At 43.7% G+C, this 21,661-nt stretch overlaps 1 protein-coding gene across 3 annotated transcripts in view; it reads right to left on the minus strand.

The window, feature by feature from the left end:
• LOC100934572 (ATP-dependent RNA helicase DDX19B) overlaps window positions 1-17,172 on the minus strand; it is a 29,451-nt gene extending 12,279 nt beyond the window's left edge. Inside the window, exons 1-4 of one of the 3 annotated variants that reach the window (XM_031949978.1) lie at window positions 16,928-17,172; window positions 5,265-5,313; window positions 4,745-4,795; window positions 3,285-3,441 (exon numbers count right to left, since the gene is read on the minus strand). In XM_031949978.1, the coding sequence (XP_031805838.1) occupies window positions 3,285-3,441; window positions 4,745-4,795; window positions 5,265-5,313; window positions 16,928-16,984 (314 nt within the window). In that variant the 5' untranslated portion in view covers window positions 16,985-17,172. Of the gene's footprint in view, window positions 1-3,284; window positions 3,442-4,744; window positions 4,796-5,264; window positions 5,314-15,664; window positions 15,781-16,927 lie in introns of those variants that run through there. The other 2 variants (XM_031949979.1, XM_031949980.1) reach the window with 2 other exon arrangements.
• Between the last annotated feature and the right edge of the window lie 4,489 nt (window positions 17,173-21,661).

The following is a 21,661-nucleotide window of genomic DNA, read 5'->3' on the forward strand; positions in this document are numbered from 1 at the left end:
CACATCCAGTCAAGGTTTTGGGGGAGCTTGAGGTATAATTCTGTATTCCACTTTTGAAATCTGATTCATCACGAATCCAACCATTTTGGAGAGTAGTTTGGAACTATGCTCAAAAAGTTATCAAACTGTGCATACCCTTTGATCCAGCAGCGTTACTACTGGGATTATATCCCAAAGAGATTATAAAGAAGGGAAAGGGACCTGTATGTGCATGAATGTTTGTGGCAGCCCTTTTTGTAGTGGCTAGAAACTGTAAACTGAATGGATGTCCATCAGTTGGAGAATGGCTGAATAAATTGTGGTATATGAAAATTATGGAATATTACTGTTCTGTAAGAAATGACCAACAGGATGATTTCAGAAAGGCCTGGAGAGACTTACACGAACTGATGCTGAGTGAAATGAGCAGGACCAGGAGATCATTATATACTTCAACAACAATACTAGATGATGACCAGTTCTGATGGATCAGGCCATCCTCAGCAAACAGATCAACCAAATCATTTCTAATGGAGCAGTAATGAACTGAACTAGCTATGCCCAGAGAAAGAACTCTGGGAGATGACTAAAAACCATTACATTGAATTCTAATCCCTATATTTATGCACACCTGCATTTTTGATTTCCTTCACAAGCTAATTGTACAATAATTCAGAGTCTGATTCTTTTGTACAGCAAAATAATGTTTTGGTCATGTATACTTATTGTGTATCTAAGTTATATTTTAATATATTTAACATCTACTGGTCATCCTGCCATTTAGGGAGGGGGGTAAGAGGTGAAAAATTGGAACAAGAGGTTTGGCAATTGTTAATGCTGTAAAGTTACCCATGTATATATCCTGTAAATAAAAGGCTATTAAATAAAAAAATAAAAAATAAAAATAAAAATAAAAAATAAAAAAGAAATGACCAACAGGATGATTTCAGAAAGGCCTGAGAGACTTACCTAACTGATGCTGAGTGAAATGAGCAGGACCAGGAGATCATTATATACTTCAACAACAATACTAGATGATGACCAGTTCTGATGGATCAGGCCATCCTCAGCAACGAGATCAACCAAATCATTTCTAATGGAGCAGTAATGAACTGAACTAGCTATACCCAGAAAAAGAACTCTGGGAGATGACTAAAACCATTACATTGAATTCCCAATCCCTATATTTATGCACACATGCATTTTTGATTTCCTTCACAAGCTAATTGTACAATAATTCAGAGTCTGATTCTTTTTGTACAGCAAAATAATGTTTTGGTCATGTATACTTATGGTGTCTCTAAGTTATATTTTAATATATTTAACATCTACTGGTCATCCTGCCATTTAGGGGAGGGGGTGAGGGGGGTAAGAGGTGAAAAATTGGAACAAGAGGTTTGGCAATTGTTAATGCTGTAAAGTTTACCCATGTATATATCCTGTAAATAAAAGGCTATTAAATAAAATTAAAAAAAAAAAAAAAAGAAATCTGATTCATCCTTTTATCTGTCCCCCTTCCCCATCAGGATCATTTCATGCCCACAAGTCAGCCCACCCAGGGGTTGCTCTTCAGTCCATCATGCTCAGGGCTGTCAAACTCACTCCCCAAAACATTGATTTCTTTACTTTCGGTACTCAAGAACTTACCATTATTCTCTATGACTTATAGATCAGAAGTTAGATTTCTTCCACTCCTCCCAAATACCCCTTTAACTGCCCAAACTGCTCCCCTTAATAATCCTCCTACCCATCCAGGGAGCCTTACTTCTGGGTCTTTATGGCACTGCAGCTTCTCACACTGTTTGAGGCTCATCATCCATCCCACCCCACCCCTCTTTCTACATTTCAGTCCACAAGAGAAGAGGCCGAGACAGATTCATTTCATCTTCTACCTTTGTTATGGCTGGAGGCTGAAGCACAAACCCTTGGAAGTTGGGGAGATTCAGAAGCCAGAGAAAGCAGGCAGAAGCAGCAGCTCTTGGAACCAAGGAGAGAGACAGGCCTCCAGAAAAACTAGCCGAGCCGCAAGTGAAGGAGACAAGACTTTGAAGGAGACAATAAAGGATTTGGACTTTAATTTCTGGCTACTCGTGTGGCGATTACTGAACTGAAATGAAGGCTGCTCCCAGAAAACCTCAACAGAGAACATTACAAATGACCGTGGCTGACATGGCCCAGACTCTGGACTGCACTGAGGACAAATAACCCCAGTTCCCAAGGAACTTGCATCCTCTCAAGCAAGCCAATGGGTTCCCCACAGGCACCCACACAAGAGAGAAGCAAAATTGTCTGGGGGAGAAGCAGAGAAGATTCCACATAGAGGGAATCTTAAAGGAAACTTGGCACTCTGGTGGAGGTAAGAGAGGGCATTTGGGGGATGGGGACAGGAGGCAGAGAGAAACTGTTTGGTTGGATCACAGGGAGACATGCAGAAAGAGGCTGTAAATGTTTATTCTAGATGTGACAGGGAGCCCAGGAGAATGATAGCTCAGCAGCTGTGGGGAGGGGGTTTTGGGGGGAAAGACAATGGAGGCAACAACCAACAGATGAGGAGGCAGGCTGCTGCAAGTGTGATAGCTTTGTGAATAGGAAAAAGGGGTGGCAGGAGACAGGTGCTATGGTCACAGAAATGGTCAGTACCAACAAGTGACAGTAGGAGAGAGAGAGGAATCAGGGATGACAATGGGTTCCAAAGACTCCAAAGACAGAGGTCCCCCCTCCACAGAAAAAGTGAGTAAATGATACACTCCTGCAAGCCGACTAGGGCACTGAGAAAGGAGAGCTCAGGACCCAGGAGAACCTTCCAGACATACCTGCACAGATGCAAGGGCTTTGATCAAGATGAGGACCAAATGAGGGAGATTCAGGAGAGGCCAAAAGGCAGAAGGAGAAGCAAAAGTGTCAGAAAGCCCAGGCAAGGAGGTAGAGGCAAGTCAAGAGAAACAATCCCTGCACATGCTCAGGGAACAGAATTTGTAACTGCAGCCAAAACCTCCCTCCAACAAGGATTATTTGTGATTTTAATTTTAAAAATTAGTCTTTTAGGGCTGAAGCACATGAATTCTAGGATGTCATTGCTATGTCCAACAATTAAAAAAAAAAAAACCACATTCGGATGCGATAACTTCTTTATCCATTCCTAGAGCACTGAAAGCTTTATACAAGGAGTCCCTCACATCAAGCCTGGGACTGAGGCAGGGCCCATCTCCCCAGTTAGCTCTCTTCTGTACAAATCCCATCCTGACTTCTCAAACACATAAATTCTTCCTGGGGGTGAGGACAGAAACAAGACAAGTGATACTTACAGCCGAAGCTCTTCAAAAGATTTCACTGAATAGAGGGGCGAATTCGGATCCCGCTGAAGAACCTCCACTTGATTGGTGTTGTCCACAAGGTTGCTTCTAATCAGCTTGTTTAGCAAAGATTGAGCGGCTCGGTCTTCTACAAGTGGGAGGACACCGGCTACAACCAAATTGCCCACCTAGCAGCCCACTCCCTCACTGTCCAGGGGCAGCCCTCCCCAGTCTGGCCCAGGATCTGTCCTCTTTAAGATTTCAGACTCACATTTTTCACTTCTCACTTTGGCATCCAAACTATGAAAAGGATTTTTGCACAGAAGGTGCCAAAAAACAAACAAACAACTATTTAATGGGCAAGGCTGTCATCTTGCAATTTTTATCGAGCATCGTGACAATGCACACTCTCTCTCTGTAAATATTAGCTGACTGACAATTACTTGGAAGCCTGCTAGACAGATGGACAGATGGATTTCATCTCTAGATGACTTCAGGAATTTAAGATTTTGCGCTGCCAGTCTTGTGGAACAAGCTCTCTGAGAGCAAGTATCATTCCGCTCACTTCTTCTCCACAGGGTCTTTGCCAAGAAAATCCTAAATAAGGTCTGATTGAGCAAAGATACTTAAGTGGTTCCTCTTCTCTTCTCCAGCTCATTTGACAGATGAGGAAACCGAGGGAGCCTAGGTGAAGTTATTTGCCCTAAGTCACAGCTAGGAAGTGGCTGAGGCACATGGAACAAGTGTCTTACTTTTAACTCACAAAGATTAGACTTTCTGATTTTAAGCCCAGTTCTCTATCCTCTGTTCCATCCACCTGCCCTAGAGTAGGCACTCAGTCTGTTCTAAATAAAAAGATTCTAAGTTCTTATTTTTAAAAAAGCAGCTTTGAAGCACAGCCAATTTGATCTGTTTAGGACTTAATTCCCAATGAATTGATCCAAGAGAATTCCAATAGACCTGGGATGGAAAATACTATTGCAACAGAGAGAATTAGAGACTGAATGTCGATCAAAGCATAGTATTTTCACCTTTTATTCCTTTTTCTCTCATGATCCCCCCCAACCTTTGATCTGATTTTTCTTGCAAAACATGACAAATGTGAAAATGTATAAAAGGATTACTTGCTGTCCTGGAAGAAGAGATGAGGGATGGAGAGGAAAAATTTGCAACACTTACAAAAATAAATGTTGGAGGCAGCTGTGAGCTATGGAAACAGCACAGAAGATAGAGTACAGGCACTGGAGTCAGGAAGACTAGCTTAAATTCGGCCTCAGACACTTAACACTTTTGGGCGGTGTGACCTTAGGCAAGTCACTTAACCCCAATTGCCTTGTACCCTCCTTCCCAAGGAATGCTGAAAACTATCTTTGTGTATTCAGAAAAATAAAATACTATTGGGGGGCGGGGGGGAGGGAGAGAGAGACGAAAAGTAATCTACCTTCTCCTGGCTATAAAAATGGCAAAATTACCTTTCTCTTCTTCATCGGTCTTCCCTGCATTCTCATCAGCTTTGACAATATCTGTATCAGAGAGAAGACAGATGTTATTTAAGGGCACCTAACATGTTTGGTCATTTAAATACAAGATTTAGTTTCAGTGTTATCTAATGGTATAACACCTTTAGTAGCTATACTTGGGCTATTTTGGCCATAACAAATAGCCACATTCACAACAAATGAAAAGAGCCAACATGAGTTTATGTGATCATAAAGATAATGCATTGGCACATGGAGCAAAAATTTGCTCAAAGATGATTAAGGCTAATTCCAATGATCTTGTGATGAAGAGAGCCATCTACACCCAGAAAGAGGACTGTGGGAACAGAGTGTGGATCATAATATAGCATTTTCACTCTTTTTATTATTTGCTTCAATTTTGTGTTCTCATTTCCCAACACCCCCCCCCCCCCTTTTTGATCCTATTCAAATTCAAAGCAGAAATCTCCAAGGAAAATACATCAACATTGGCTGACGGTTACTAACTACTCACCGTTGGCATCTGGCTTGATTTTCTCTTCCTTGAGATGCAAGTTGCTTAACTAAATGGAAAATAAATAGCAAAAGTTTCAGGCAAATTATCTGAACAGAGATTTCCAACCCTAAGAGCCTCACCAGAGAGGCTGGAGACAGAAATAATCTTACTTTTTACAATAACTGAGTCTAGAGATTGGGGTCAAAGGCCAGATTTTTCTCTTGTATTCAAAGTACTTGTTTTCTATGTTAACTGATGAACTTGGTTGATTCTATTCGTCAGTCACACACTCTTGGGTGAGTCAGCACTTTTAAGTGGACAGAACTTGATCTGAGCATTAGGAAAACTGGATTCAAGTCCTTACTCTGACACATGCTGCCATGTGACCAAGGCCAAGTCACAAACCTGTGGATGCTGCAAGCATCTCAGACTCAAAGGTACACAGGGTAAGCTACACCTCTGCCACTTGCCATACAAGCAATGAGAAAACAGATTACAAACCGATGTGGTACAGCCTTTGGGAATGATGTAGTAGAAACCCCAATACTTTTCAGGAAACTTCCAGACCTTAGTAATATAGCTACTGAGAGTATTGTGGCATAATCTTGGAGAATATATGTGAAAGAAAGCGAGTTGAGCCCGATATCTTTATTCTACAACAAGCTATCCTTCAAGATGTCTGGTTTGTCATTCAGAGCTCTGAATTGCTATCTTGCATTTGGACACAAATAATGAGCATTTCTTAGTTTCAAGGACCTTGTGGTTGAGGAACTTAGCCTCCTGAGCAGGACTAGAACACCCACGTGAGCCCAGTCTCCCCCTAAGAGCAGTTTGCTTCCCCTCTACCTCTGACTTAAGTAGTGCCTTTTCACTCTCACCCCCTGAGAGATCCCTTTTGATTAGCCCGAGTACCTTTCATGAAATAAAGGGCTTCTTTTGGCTATGAGAATGCCTTTGAGTTTTTCCACATTCTGAACTGATCTCCTAACCTAGGCCATTCATCACAAACCACCTCCAAAAACCTTCAGAAACACAAAACATCACCTAAACATCTCAAACCTATTTAATTAGATTTTCTCCAATGAATCTCAAAATGACATGAAAAACTGAAAGAAGCATCAGTGGGCAAATAAACTAGGGCTTATGGTTTTTCTGGGCTCAGACCTGATTTCAGTACTGTTTAAAACAGTGGTTAACATCCTACAGTTACTACTCTTCATTCCTGGTCACTGTGAGCCCTTATTCATGGAAAGTCTTTAGGCCAGAAAACACTCTTGATTCATGATTTGGAGCTATCAAGATCAAAAACTGAATATTCTTGGCTCTAGACATTTTTTCTGGCTGTCCCCCATGCCTCCCCTCCTGGCTTCTCGACTTCCCTCAAGACAACTAAAACCTCTCATCTTTTACTGGAAACCTTCCCCAGTCCATCTTAATTCTAGTCCTTCCCCTCTGCTGCTTTAGATTTATTTTGGTCCCCAAAGTCCCCTGAAGGTAGGAATTGGCTTCTCTTTTTGTATTCCTACTTCTTAGCACACACAGAGCCTGGTAAATATTAGGATGCTTAAATAATGGTTTTTGGCAAATTGATTGTGACAGCAACAGCTTGAATTTATTTAGTACTTTATGATTTGCAATGTGTTTCCCTCCCAAAACCTTAGCAGGCACGCAGGGCAGATATTTTAACTACCATCTTATAGATGAATAAACTGAAGCTCACTAGGATGACCTGTGAAGCACACAAAGAATGTCTGTTTGCATAAGATCTTAGGTCTGTCAGTCTTCACTGCTGGTTCCACAAAGGGAGGCTCTAATGGGTATAACAAAAATTCACATGTATATTATGCTTGCTACATAGTTTAAAAGAACCTCTAACAGTATTCTCACTTTACAGATCAGGAAACCGACTATCCAGAGAAGTTTAAGTGACTTAGAAAAGGGCCCTCTGAGGTTATCCTAGTCATTCCCCCCCCCCCCACAACTCCCATAGCTCTGAGGGTACCTATCTAGCCCCGAAGGTCATATGGGGAGCAGATGACAGTTACCTCATGTAGTAACCTCATGTTCTGGGGACACATAAAAAACTTGATATTTATTTCTTCACTTCTAACTTGCTTTCAATCATTCAGCTAGCCTGGGGCCTATTCCCATCCTGAAACCAGATCTTAAGGGATTCCAAGCCCGTGTTTCCGCCACTGGGCCCGCACTACCTCTACCTAACATTAGACCTCTAAGACAGACCCAAATGATCCAGTCCTAGTCTCTCTCTCTCTCTACAGCTCTCTCTCCCATGGAGCTTAAATTCAAACTGCTTTCCAAACTCAACCTCCATAAATTTCCTACTTCAGTGAAGGGCACTAACATCTTCAGTTATCCAGGGCTTTAACCTAAGCATGAGGCTCAACTCCTCAGGATCTTCTCCCCAAATCCAAATCTATGCCCAAGTCCTGTCAATTCTATTTTCACTGAGGTTTGACCTAATAAGATGCCTACCTGCCTCTCTATTTTCATACCACTTCTCAAATACATCCCCCCTTTCTTTCCTCTGACTCATATTGCCACTCCCCACCTCCCATAGCAGGCCCTCAGCCTTACACCTAGAAAACTACCATAGACTGTTCAAAGGTCTGCATCTGCCTGCCTCAAGTCTTTCCCCACTCCAATCCATCCTCCAGCCAGCAAAAGTCATTTTCCTAAACAACCATCCAACCATGTTGTCCCTCTAGTGACTGGCTTATCTTCTCCTGGACAAAACACAAAGTTTTTCTGTGGGGAATTCAGAGTCCTTCCTGTTCCTCCCACCAGAAAATGAACCTCCTGATTGGGAGGCTTTTACGGGCTGTTTCCCATGCCTGGAATTCTCTCCTCTCACCCTTTCTCCTGGCCTCTATGACTTTTATCATAAACCTTTCCAAGATTCTGCAATTCTAGCTCTTACCATAACTTGCCGTATTCTTGCCATGGTTCCTCCTCGGCGCACTCCTAGAGAGCAGGAATTCTGGTTGGTTTTTTTTTTTTTTTTTTTTTCTGCAAGCCCAGTGTGTAACACGTAGTAGGGGATTGAATGAACACCCATTGAGTTGATTTGGGATTAGGCCCCCAAACACAATCCTTGACCTTAAGGAACTTCATTCTACTGAAGGACAACTTGTAGATTCAGAAAAGCACTATTTGTCACCACTTCACCCATCATCCTACTTCCTTATCCTACGGGAAACACTCCACAGACAGTTGGATGCCCTGTTCCCCTAGCTCAGAACAGTAAACTTTTTGCTTTATCTTGACCAGAATCAGAACTAAACACCACTTCCAGTCACTTCTGAGGTAACAGAATTGTTGTCAACCAAATCAAGGGGAGCTAGAAAAAGGGCTTTCTCCCTTAGAATGCTCAAAGGGCTAACAAACTCTGCATACTTTTTGATCCAGCAATAGGTCTATATCCCAAAGAAATAAAAAAAAAAAAAAAAAAAGAAAGAAAGAAAGAAAGAAAAGGACCTATTTGTCCAAAAAACTATTATAGCATCCTTTTTTGTGATGGAAAAGAATTGGAAATTGAGTAAATGCCCATCAACCGGGGAATGGAAGGACAAGATGTGGTAGACGATTGTGATGGCACACTACAGTGCTATAAGAAATGAGCAGAATGCTTTCAGAAAAATCTGTAAAGACCTATAAGAAATGAGTGAAGTGAGCAGAACCAGATTATTGTACACAATTATTGTAACGACCACCAATTGGGAGACCTGGCTAGCTCTGAGATCAATAAAATGATCCAAGATAATATCCAAGATAATTCCACGGGACTCTAGATGGGGGGGGGGGGAATGTCATCTATCTCCAGAGAAAGAACTGTTGGTTTAAAAAAAAAAAAAAAAAAAAAAAAGGGATGGGAGGAGATTGGATTCAAATACAAGAAGCAAGACAAAGTGTTAAGCCCAGTGCCTGACACTTGCTAGATTTTAATAAATGCTTGGCTCTGTCTCCCAAAGGCAAAGAGTATTGAATTCAGGGAATAGTTTCAAGTAGTGGTGAGAATGTCAACTGCATGAAGAGGAACAAAGACTGGAAAGAAGAGTCCACAAAGGATCAGACAAGTCAGTGGGCTACAAGATGTGAGCAATGTCCCTCAAGGAAGTCACTAGCCCCAGGGTGAGAAGTTGAGGCCCTTATCTCCCATTATATCTCCCCCCTCATTACCCTCTACTGCTATAACAATGGTAGCTTCCCTATTTCCAGGCATCTGGAGCAGCAGCACCAACAGCTTATATATAGGTGCTAATGGGAGAAAGACCTTTCCCCATCCTTCTCATCACCGACACATACATCTGAGGTTTTGGCATATTTGACTCCTCACTCTCTCATACTACACATCCAATCAGGGGCAAAATCTTATTTCTACAACCAGAACATCTCCTTCCCTTCTTCCTTCTCTTTGCTCATATGATAGTAACTTCCCCAACTACTTCACAACATAATCACAAAGAAAAAGCAAAGTGCATAAAAATTATTCTATATTTTTCAGTTGTATCTCATTCTTCCTGACCCCATTTGAGATTTTCTTGGCAAAAAATCTTGAAGTGGTTTGCCATTTCCTTCAAGGTCATGACAGATGAGCAAACTGAAGCAAAGAGAGAAGTGACTTACCCAGGATCACCTGGCTAAATAAGTGCTTTGAATCCAGATTTGAACTTGACACTCAGAGAAAATCATGTTACCCTTCTGATTGGGCTCACTACAAGTTTTATGTCACAACTTCAATAGGGCCCTCAAGGTGACCAGGCAATTCTAGGTCTTCCAAACCTTTACATACTTTCTCAAATTTCTCATGACTGTCTTCTCCAGCCTCTTTGAGAACTTTGTCTCATATTTTATACAAAAAATTGAAGCCCCTTGCCATGAGCTCTCTCTTCTACCCTCTTTCCCCAGCTTTTTTCCCCTCAGGTCATTTTTGCTATTCTCTTCCTTCATCCCAGTCTTACATAAAGTGGTGGCTCTACTTACCAAGGTTAACAGCACTATTTGTTCAAGTGGTCCCATTCTATCCTGTCTCCTCTATCACCCCCACTATCACTTATTTTTCAATCTCTCCCTCTCTACTGGCTCATTTCCTACCATCTAGAAACATGCCCCACTCTGCTCTATCCTGAAAAAAAAACCTCACTTGATTTTTGTAACTATCTTCCTATAGTAGCTCTTTCTTCTGTTTGCAGCCAAACTCTCTGAAAAGGTCCTCTATGCTAAGACTTTACTCTCCTCTCACTATGCTCCTTAATCCCTCACAATGTGGCTTCTGATGTAATCATTCCATCCATACTGTTCTCTCCAAAGTGACCAATGATCTAATCGCCAAATCCCATGGCCTGCTCTCAGTCCTCATTGTCCTCTTTATAGCCTGAGATCTTCTCATTAGGATACCCCTCTTTTAGTTCTCTGCCTCCTGCCAAACTATCACTTCTCAGGTTCCTTTGCTGGATCCTTGTGCAAACCACAACACTTGCCCTCTGAGTCACACAGACAGCTCTGTCAGGGCCCTCTTCTCTTCTCTCTCTAGACTACCACCACCACCTTTGGTGATCACGTCCGTTTCCATGGCTTTAATGGCTGTCTACCAAGGATTCTCAAATCTGCCCAATCTATCTCAGTCTCTCTGCAGACTTTAATCTCGAATCTCCTACCCCCCTTTTCAGACATTTCAAACTGAATGTATAAAGAAGCACTTAATATGCTTTTGTTCAAAAATTCATTCTTTCCCTTGAAGCCTCCCCTACTCCTCTATTCTATATCACTAGAGGACAATCCCATCCTTTCATCCCTCAGGCTCACACCCCAGGAGTCATCCAGGGCTCTTTGCTTGCTGTCTCACTCCCTACCTTCTCCATTTCCAAGCTGTTGCCAAAGCGCATCACAGTTCACCTTCATGGCATCTTCTGTTAAGATAGTTAAGAGACAAACCATTCTGGAGAGCTATTTGAAACCAAGCCCAAAGGGTAATCAAACTGCATTCCCTTTGATCCAGCAGTGTCTCTACTGGGCCTGAGTCTCAAAGAGATCATTAAAAAAGGAAAAGGATCCACGTTTATAAAAATGTTTGTAGCAGCTCTTTTTATAGTGGCAAGGAACTGGAAACTGAATAGATGTCTATCAGCTGGGTAATGAACTGATAGCAGTTATGGCACATGTTATGGAATATTATTCTTATAAGAAACAATCAGCAGGCCGATTTCAGAGAGGCCTGGAGAAACATACATGAACTGATGCTGAATGAAGCGAGTAGGACCAAGAAAACATTGTACACTGCAACAGCAAGATTGTGATGATCAATTCTAATGGATGTGGCTCTTTTCAACAATGAGGTGATTCAGGACAATTCCAACAGACTTGTATGAGGGAAGAGCATTCAGAGAGAGGTCTACTGGGACTGAGTATGAATCACAACATAGTATTTTCACTTGTTTACTTGGTTTTTTTCCCTCTCTCATCCCCCCCCACACCTTTTGATCTCATTTTTTCTTGTGCAGCATGACAAATGTGGAAATATGTTTAGAAGTATTGCATATGTTTAACCTACACTAGATTGCTTATTGTCTGGAGGGGGAAGGGGGTAGGAGGGAGAAATTTGGAACACAGGGTGAATATTGCATGTATTTTGAAAAATAAAAAACTATTATATTTAAAAAAAGAAAAAAAAAAAAGTAGGAAACACAGCTGTAAGCCTAAGCTTGGTATAACCACAATTCTTTGTGCTCAGGCTCTGGATGACCTCTGACCTCTAGCAAAACCATATAATTACTATATTGCTTTGATAAGCACCAAGTGTTCTGAGCTTGGACAAGCACCAGACAAAGTAACAAATACCCACATTCTGGTCACAAATCCCTGATAAGATTCAAACTTGTCACTTTGGGACATCAAGGCCACAAGGTCACTGCAGATATTGGCATAAGTATTTTGAGACTTCTCTACACTGTCTCCAGCCCCTACAATAAGAGTGGTGGTCTGATCCAACAAGCAAGTTGTCCTTGCTTCAAAGTCAGTTCCCTCACTTTGAAATTAAGCTTGTTTAATTACTGACTTTTCAGCCTCTAGACTGCTGGTTGGCTCTGGCCATCCAAATTTAAGAGGCCAACTCCATCCAGGTGACTCTCCCCAAATGTGCCCTGCTCTCTCCAGACACTGCCAGTCCCAGCACAGGTCCTGGTCCATCCCCCAGCAGCTGCTCCTCCTTTCAGCCAAAGTATTTTCTTAAAGTGAAGGTCTGCCCACATCACCTCAGTACACTCCAGAGGCCCCTTTTCTCCCATCTCAGTCCCTCCTGCCTCTGTCATCTTCTTCCACATGGTAGCACCGGCCTCCTGGCCAAGTATCTCCCAGACAGATCACTCTCCCCCCTTTACATTTCCCTGGCTTCCTTCAAGCTCCTGCTAAAATCTGTCTTTTACAAGAAACCTTTCCCAGCCATGCTTAATGCCAGGGTTTCCCTGTTACTGATTTCCTGGTTTCCCTGTACATAATTTGTATATATCTGTATCATTTGTTGTCTCTCCCATTAGATTAAGCTTTGTCAGCAGGTGCCATCTCTTGCTTCTTTGTATGCTTAGTACATAGTAGATCCTTAATAATTGTTTTAGTAACTGATTTAACAATTATTAAGCACTTATTTCCCAGTTACTGTGCTAAAGCCCTGGGGATACAAAGAAAACATAAGAAAAAAAGTTCCCGTTTTCAAAGTGTTTACATTCTATGGGAAGAAAACAGCAGAATAAATAAGTAAACACAAAGTATATACAAAGTAGTTTCCAGAGGCTCTGTTTAGAATGAAACTGTGTGGGCAGATGGTGTTTGAGCAAGTTGAATTCTCTGACTTTGTAAATCCTTTTTTTAAATTTGATGTATGCATCATTCACAGTCACCAAGCACTGCCAGTGTAGTAATGGAAAAGGCAATGGATTTCTTGTCCAAGGGAAAAGGTTTAAACACCACTTACTTGTGTGACTTTGGGCAAAGCACTCTAAACCTCCTAACTCTCAGTTTCCTCATTTGTAAAATGAGGGTTGAATTAATTATTTTAACCTCAAGATCTCTCTCTAAATCCCACATTACCAAATAAAGCAGAATTAAGGCAATTTATCATTGGTTTTCTAAGATTCAGTGTCTACATGAAAAACAGGCTGATGGATCAATTAAGCTCTCAAACAGCTAATGTGTGTGATGCCAGCAGGTGGTGAGCTCCTTAGGACGGGCAGAAGACCAGACTGCCAAAAGTGAGTCAATTGACCCAGACTGAAAAGAACACCTTAAAAGCTTCTTTGCCAATACTAAAAGAGGAAGGAGACAGGAAGAAGAAAAAAGGAGTAGAAAAGGGGAGGAAAGAAAAACAACATTCAATTATCGAGGACTTTATAATACAAAGCACAATCAGAAAAGGAAGAAAAATGGCTCATTCATTTAAACCATCTGGCCCACTGAAACAATAACAAAGGAAAAATTGAACAGTTTTCTTTAACTTCCTTTCCTTACAATATCAATGATAGATAAGACCATTTAGGAACTACAACAGAACTGGTTTCTTGGATATCAAATACATCTTACTAAACAATAAACTGAGATCTCTCTTAGCCTGTAAATATTCCGAGAACATAGTCTAAAACTAAAGCAGGCATTAGCTCATTCACAAATTTATGAACTACTAATCCCCACAACCCCAATTATTCACAAAACTTCCAACATGAGGAAATGAAATAATCATGGCTCTTTTTCATGGTTCATCAATTCAGAAATGTTAGTGGTTTAGCATATCTAGAATTTGTTAGAAATCTAGGTTCTGGGACAACTAAATAGAGCACCAGCCCTTTAGTCAGGAGGACCTGAATTCAAATCTGACCTCAGACACTTAACTCTTCCTAGCTGTGTGACCCTGGGCAAATCACTTAACCTCAACTGCCTCAGGAAAAAAAAAATCTAGCTTCTCAAAATATCCAACATTTCTTCTGTTTATCATTAAGGGGAGGGGAAGAGAGAAGGACAGGAAGAAAGAAGAAAGAGGGAAGGACAATAACGTCTTTAAACTCCCAGGCACTCACTCTAGAACAAAAATTCTGGGCCCATTTCTAGTTGCCCTAAATGTTTAATCAAGGACACTCGGAATCCCCATTTTGTGTAGAATCATTCATCTGTCTTTCAACAAAGCAGAAAAACATATAGAAGATGTCAATAAAGCTCTATTTCTTTATACAAAAACATTCACCATTCACTTCCAGACTTCTCAAAAAAGCACCTTGGGGAAGAACTGAAACAATGCAATACTTAAATTTCTAAGATACAAAAAGTCAGCAACGTTGTTGCTACCACAATTTTTCAATGCCTGCCCAACTTTGTATGGTTAACCCTGCAACTGAACTATAAACCTTTATGTTAAACCTTGCTATCAGAAAATTAGCTGGTCAAAAATTTATCACGATACTGTATTAATACAGAAGGCAGTTAAGTTTATCATTACTATTTCTGATAATCCTTTTGGGCTATGAAAAGGGCCACTACAAAAAGTCAGATGCTCATAGCACAAACACCACATACTGTTATAGTGAGGGATGCCTTCTTCTTCAATGTTTACAGAAACAACCTCATTACCTTTTAAGCACCAGAAATTGTCCCCACTGGAAAGGCAAGTCTCAAGTAGATAAATCTGACAAAACTCATCTTTCAACTGCAGAAACAGATCTATCGACCAAGTTGAGCTTGGATATTATTGCAGGACCACACACGACACAAAAACTAAAGATTCACTTCACAGCTTTAACTTTTAAAGACTCAAAAACAAGTCTTAAAGGAAGGGAATTAATTTTGCAAATGATCTCCTGCTGCATCATTAGATGGGAAATTCCCAAATCCCCAGCTGTAGGTACTTCATTAAGTTACTTTCTAACAGCTGATGCTCCGCTGCTGAAGTCAATATAAGTTTTGGAGGGGGAAAAAAGTTAACTTTGTGGGGCCTTTTTAATATCCCCATCATTTCTAATCAAACTTTTTTCAGGCTACCCCCCAGTGCCCAGAACTGTGACACACTGGGAGATACAAAAAAAAAAAAAAAAAAAAGACAAAAATCAAACAGTTTGTACCTCAAAGAGACACAAATACATAATTAAATTCAAAATAAACACCAAGTAAAACGCACCAAGCAGGTCGTGTTTGGGGGACTGGGGAGGAGATACGACTACAGGTGAAAATAAGAAAAAGCTCCTTCAAGTGGCACTGAAGCCGATTCTGGCTGGAACTGGGGGAATGTTAGCTGAGGAAGGGAGATGGGGGAAGCGGCCAGGTCCATCTCAGGAGCCCAGATCTCAAGCTGCAAAGAGTCTCCCGGCTAGAACCCTCTTGAAAACTAGCCTAAAAACCTAAAACTAACCAATTCGGCGACTTACATGAATGTATGCCACGTTGCATTCATCCCTTTAGGACAGAGCGCCAGCAGGTAATTTCACCAGGTCTCTTGGGGTTTGTGGGCTAGGACCAAGCCTGAGAGCCAGATCCCCTCGGACTCTCATTGACTGGCCAACAATAGGTCCCAGCCCAAGCCCCACCTGGTTACAGTTTGGGCCCTGATTGGCTCAGAGCGAACATAAATAGCAAGTGTTTCAGTTTGAGGCCATTACCCCGAGGGTTTCCCCTCCTAGAACATTCTGGCCTGACGTCTATCTTAGCCTCAATCAGAGTGGGGACGGCCAGTTAATACCGTAACACAAACAGGCCCAGGTCCCCACAGCAGCCCCTGCAGCGGCCCTCATCTCCATCCGGACTGGACTCGGAGGACAGAGGCGGGTGTCCTTGCCCAGGCCACCCCCCCACTTCGCGGCAGCATCAGCCCGACGCCCGAGGACCACCTCCCACCGTGCCGCGCTCTCCCCGCCCCTGCGGCCCTTCCTCCAAGGTCTTTCTCACCAGGGGTCTCTGGTGCCTCACGTTCGCTCTCCGCCCAGTTGCCTTTCAGGGAGGGTTTCCTTTGCATCACTGCGTCTCTCGCTTTATGCCCATTCCTACCAATCGCTCTTAAGGGAGGGGGGCCCCGCCTTGTCTCTGAGCCGCTACAAAGCCCCGGACCTCTCCGTTTCGTCCCCCCCGAAGATGCCTCCGCAGCAGAAAGGCCGGTCCGAGGTCCCGCAGACCCGACCAGCGTTTCCCGCGGAGACAAAGGCCCACCAGTCCCCAGCCCGCAGCAGCTCCCCTCATCTTCGCTAATGGGCGTGGAGGCGCGCCTTCCCTCCGCGGGAGGCTTCGCCGCCGCCCGGCGCCCCCCGAAGCGGGCCGAGGCCCTAGCGCCCTCAATGAGGAGGCAGGCGCGGGGGCACGCGGCACAGGAGCAGCAGGGGGCGCGCAAAGGGGCGCAGCCGCGGGCCGCCGCCGAGATTCGGCCTGCGCGATGTGCAAGTCGGGGCAGCCGGGCTGCACGAGGCCCCGAAAAGCAAGCATGGCCACGGCCGGCGGTCCCACGAGACCGGGGCCTCTTCGGAGCCAGTCACCTCCACTTGACGTTAGAGGAAACTGAGGCAGGAGCGGGACCGCCGAGCCCGAGGCGAGAGCCCGGAGCCAGCCCGAAAGCCGAGGAACGCCCAGAAGCCGCCCACCCTCCAGAGGGCCCGCCGCCTCCGTCCCTCCCCGGCCTCTCCGCGCCGAGCGCGGTCACTCACCGACTCGGCCGCCGCCTCCTGCTCGTCCACAGCCAGGGCCCACGAGTCGGTGGCCATGGTCTCGGGGGCGCGGGGCGCGGCGGGCAGACTCGGCGGGGAGCCGCGCGGGGCACGCACACCTTCGCAATGGCGCCGCGGACAGGAGAAGGCGAGCGGGCAGGGAGGGAGACCGCGCGCCGCGAGCGGAGGCTTCAAGGCGCCTGCGCGGCCCCGCCTCGGCCGGCTCAGCCCGGCCCACCCCTTTGGCGCGGCTTCGTCCCTCCCACGCCCCCATCCCCACCTGCTCCGAGGTCCGGCCGAGACCTAGGGGCTGAACGGCCTCCGGGCCTGGTGGCGCGTCGCGCCACTCCCAGGGCATCTCTAGTCCCGGGCTTCGGCCCAGCGCCTAAAGAGGCTCTTTTCACGGCGAGCGCGCTGCCCGCCCCAGAGACTCCCTGCAGAGGCAACGTTCAGACTCCAACATCTTCCGCAGCGAACCCGCCCTCCAGGGCCGCGCCCGTCCGCTTAAAAAGCCTGCGGCGAGCGCCGCCTCCGCACGGCAGGGGACTTCGGGGCGTGGCTGGCCCGCCTCGAGGCCGGAAGCCCGCCCTCCCGTTCCCCGTGCCTCCCTGCTCTGCGAAGCGTTTGGGTCATCCTCCGCGGCCCGTGGTCCCCCACTACGGGAAAAACCCCGCCCAACCGGCTCTGCCTCTGACCCCTGGTGACCTCCCGGCGGTCCCGGAGGGCGAGGAGGAAACGGGGCGGGGCTCTGCGTGCGCTAGAGTCTCTGTGCTAAGGTGGTGTCCGCCGGGCCAAGGAAAGCGGCCCCGGGGGCAGCTCCTTGCGCGGACTCCGCCCGGACTCCCAGACCCGTGCTGCCTTCAGACTGCACTGCCGTTTCATTTACAGGAGAGGACTTTTCCGCTTTAGGCCCCCAAGTCTGATGTTACGATTGTCATTTTAACCAAATTCTACTGTCACGGTTTGGGGTTAGTCTAGGGACGAGATTATTCCGGAAATCATTCTGCATTCATTTAATTCCATTACAGAAATAAGTTAAAGGAGTGCGTCCGTGATAGAGGTCCCCCTGGTCAATCAACGGAAAAATCGGTCTCCAAAGCTAATACAGACAAGTTCCTGCTTCTCCCCCAAACTGAAAAACCCCTCCCCCATTGCCAGTCCAGTTATGCAGTAGGGATGAACCTGGGCCTCTGGCTCAATGGGAACCCTGTAATATATACTTAGAAATTCCTTCCACCCCAACTTCTAAGATATATACTCATTGGGGTTCTAAACTATCAAGTCTGGTTCCCAGCATCTTTCTACCCTGATTTCTTAATATAGGATTAAGCTGAAGACTTCAATTTGGAACTATTTGACTTAGGAAGACTTTACCAAATTGCTACAAACTAGCAATTTAGATGTAATCCCTTATCCAGAGGAGAAAATGAAGACAAATTGTTGGGAGTGGGAGGAGGAAGTCACTGTGTAGTCACACAGATAGCCTTCAGGAGCATCAGCATGCTCATGCAGGTCCTCAGACTAAAGAAGTCCAAGACTTCTGTCATTATGCCTTGCTGACTTACCGATAGAGCAATCCTTCAGAATAAGAATTCTCCGTAAACAAGGAGTTTTTGATGCTGAGTGACTTCAGCAACAATACTATATGATGACCAGTTCTGATGGACCAGGCCATCCTCAGCAAGGAGATCAACCAAATCATTTCCAATGGAGCAGTAATGAACTGAACCAGCTGCGCCCAGAGAAAGAACTCTGGGAGATGACTAAAAACAACTACATTGAACTCCCAATCCCTATATTTATACCCACCTGCATTTTTGATTTCCTTCATAAGCCAATTGTACAATATTTCAGAGTCTGACTCTTTATACAGCAAATAACATTTTGGTCATGTATACTTATTGTGTATCTAATTTATATTTTAATGTATTTAACATCTACTGGTCATCCTGCCATCTAGGGGAGGTGGGGAGGGGTAAGAGGTGAAAAATTGGAACAAGAGGTTTGGCAATTGTTAATGCTGTAAAGTTACCCATGCATATAACCTGTAAATAAAAGGCTATTAAATAAAAATAAATAAATAAAATATATAGACAAAAAAAAATTAAAAAAAAAAAGGAGTTTTAACGCCCATTCTCTGAGACCCCCATTTAGCCGTCTGTAAAACAGCCTTGACAGCACAGTTCTTGTTCCTCTCCACATGGCCATCAACTTTGGGGTAGATGGACTTAGCCCCCACCAGTCTCCTCAACAGCAACATTCTCCGTAAGGGTGAGAAGAGAACCAGACTTGGGCTGGGGCATGGCCACTCATCCTAGCAGTGGCAGTTACCTCTTGGTAATAGCCTCTTATAACAGCTCCGGCTTCTGTTGAACCCAAGCTTTGGGGAGGGCCAGAACTGGGGTCAGATGAATAGAAGGGACAGCCAGTCAGATGAGGGGGAGGGGCACTAAAGCAGCCCACCCTTTTCTGGGTAGATTTTTTTGGGGGCAGAAGAGGCAACTATGGGAAAGGATCTGACTTGAGAGAAAGACGGGAAGCCGCATTTTATTGGTCTTCAGTAACAGAAACCCTGTCGGCTGTAGTTAAAACAATGGTGATAATATCATCTTTGTAACTTGTCCTTGGCAGCAACTTGAAAAGAATCCACCAACCAATAAATCAATCAGCATTTATTAAGCACCTACTACGTATCAGGCACTGTGCTGGGAATACAAAGACTGAGGCAATTCCTACTCTCAAGGAGCTTACATTCTATATATTCATTCACATTAGTGAAGCTTCTGGAGAGTATGAAATAAAACATTTCACAAACCATATTAAGCAGGGGAAAATGGGGCGCTAAGAGGAAATTTGCTTCGGGGATTTCTCAAGCAGTAGCTCAAACACAGGACAGATGTGAGAATTAAATGATCTCTTTGCTACTCATTTGCAACCCACTCTATAAAAAGCTATTTATGAGTTTGAAGACTAGACATTCATTAGATAAATAAAAAATTGGCATTTTAAGGAGGTAAGGCAGTCCCACAGATGACTCCAGAATAAAATACTCCCAACTTAACTGTTATTCTTAACTATCTGGCATGCTCCAAAGTGGAAGGTCTGGGTTGCTTCAAATTGGGAAGTCTTTAATGAGTTGATTATATATTCAGGCACATAAATATGAGCCATAGTGAACACATGGTCTAAGTAAACCATTAGCATTGACTTGCCCCGAGATGGACTAATAGTGCATTAAGGCTAGACCCATTTGTAACTATGTCAGTTTTCTGTATTTTGTAGAGTCAGCAGTTTTCCTGCCGTCTGTCTGAAACTATCCCCTCTCCAGGATCAAGGTGTTCAGAAAAAGGGAACAATGAATAAAAAGGGAATGTTTTCCAGAGAATCGAAAAATCAATCAAGTCTTGTGTTGTTCAAAAAAATAAAAACACTTGTTACAGTATGATTCGGTTTAGCTTATGGGTTAATAAAATTAACAACCAAAACATTATTGAGAAGTGGCCTCATTCCATTGGGCTGGCATGGCTGAATGCTAAGAAAAACATGTCTATTGTTTCTTTTGACCTGGGGTAATCTTTCCCAGGAATTTAATGTAGAAATATGCTTTTGATTTAATCAAAATTGTTTCTATGCATTAGGAAAAAATGTGATTTTCATTCATTCCTGGGTTTTGGGAGTAATAATAAACAGATTCAGAGATACAACAATGGGCATGGGCATGCAGTTCCTGGGGCCACAGAATCCAGAGACTGGATATTCTCTTAACTCTTCTACTTCAATAAATTGGGTGGAGTAAAAAGATCTATCACACTGCAGGGCAATTAAACCTCAAAGTATTCATCTCTAGACAGGGTCCTAATAATAACTCCAACAACTCTCGGGAATGCAGAAATTCCCCCTTTTACAATCTTGTACTCTCACTCAGTGCTGTACACAAGGCAGCTTACAAGGGGAAGTCCCAGTTTGGCTACCTCTTCCTTCCCACTTAAGTCCCTTCAGTTGAAAGTAAAGGGGATGAGTGTTTAAGTATTTAAGCCAAGGATCTGAGAGCTAAAATGTACCTGAAAGGCATTCTCAAATTTCTCCTCTATTCACCGTCTGCAACTAAAGTTAGTGTAATTACATATTTTTTTCTGGTAGGTCCCAGCATCCAGAGAGCTTAAGCCAAGGTATCAGTGAGACATTGGGCACATATGTGTGGGTAAGACCAGAACCTGTGGGGCTGACCCTCATTTTCTCCATATTAATCTTAAGATGACCAATCTCACCTTTTCACTCTTTTAAGGATTCGTGTTTTTCTACTGACCACCAAGTTCCAATTCTTCTTTAAGGTTTTTATACTTCATGTATCTACTCCTCAGGATTCACTCAGTTTCCCTTTGGCCTACCCCCTAGAAATACCATGTTCATTCTCCCCTCTTTAAGTCTGTACAGACTCAGCATCTGTCTACCTCGCATGCCCTCCCAATTCCTGTTTCTCCAAAAGTCATGCTGCTCTCGTTCAAGGCCAGATTCAAAATTCATCAAGTCTCTCCTAACCTTACAATTTTAAAAAAATCTCTCAATTTCTGAGTTATTATAAGCACTATCTTGATGTTAATTAAAAAAAAAAAAAAAAAAAAACAAATAAGTGATGATCAAACAATCCTGTAGCCTCATTCATCTCCATTCCCTTGACTAAGAAGATAGAACCTAATGACCTTTCATTTTCCTTTCAATGCCTTTTTCTTGAAG

This window comes from Sarcophilus harrisii, chromosome 2 (genome assembly GCF_902635505.1).
Source record: "Sarcophilus harrisii chromosome 2, mSarHar1.11, whole genome shotgun sequence".
Classification (NCBI taxonomy): Eukaryota; Metazoa; Chordata; class Mammalia; order Dasyuromorphia; family Dasyuridae; genus Sarcophilus; species Sarcophilus harrisii.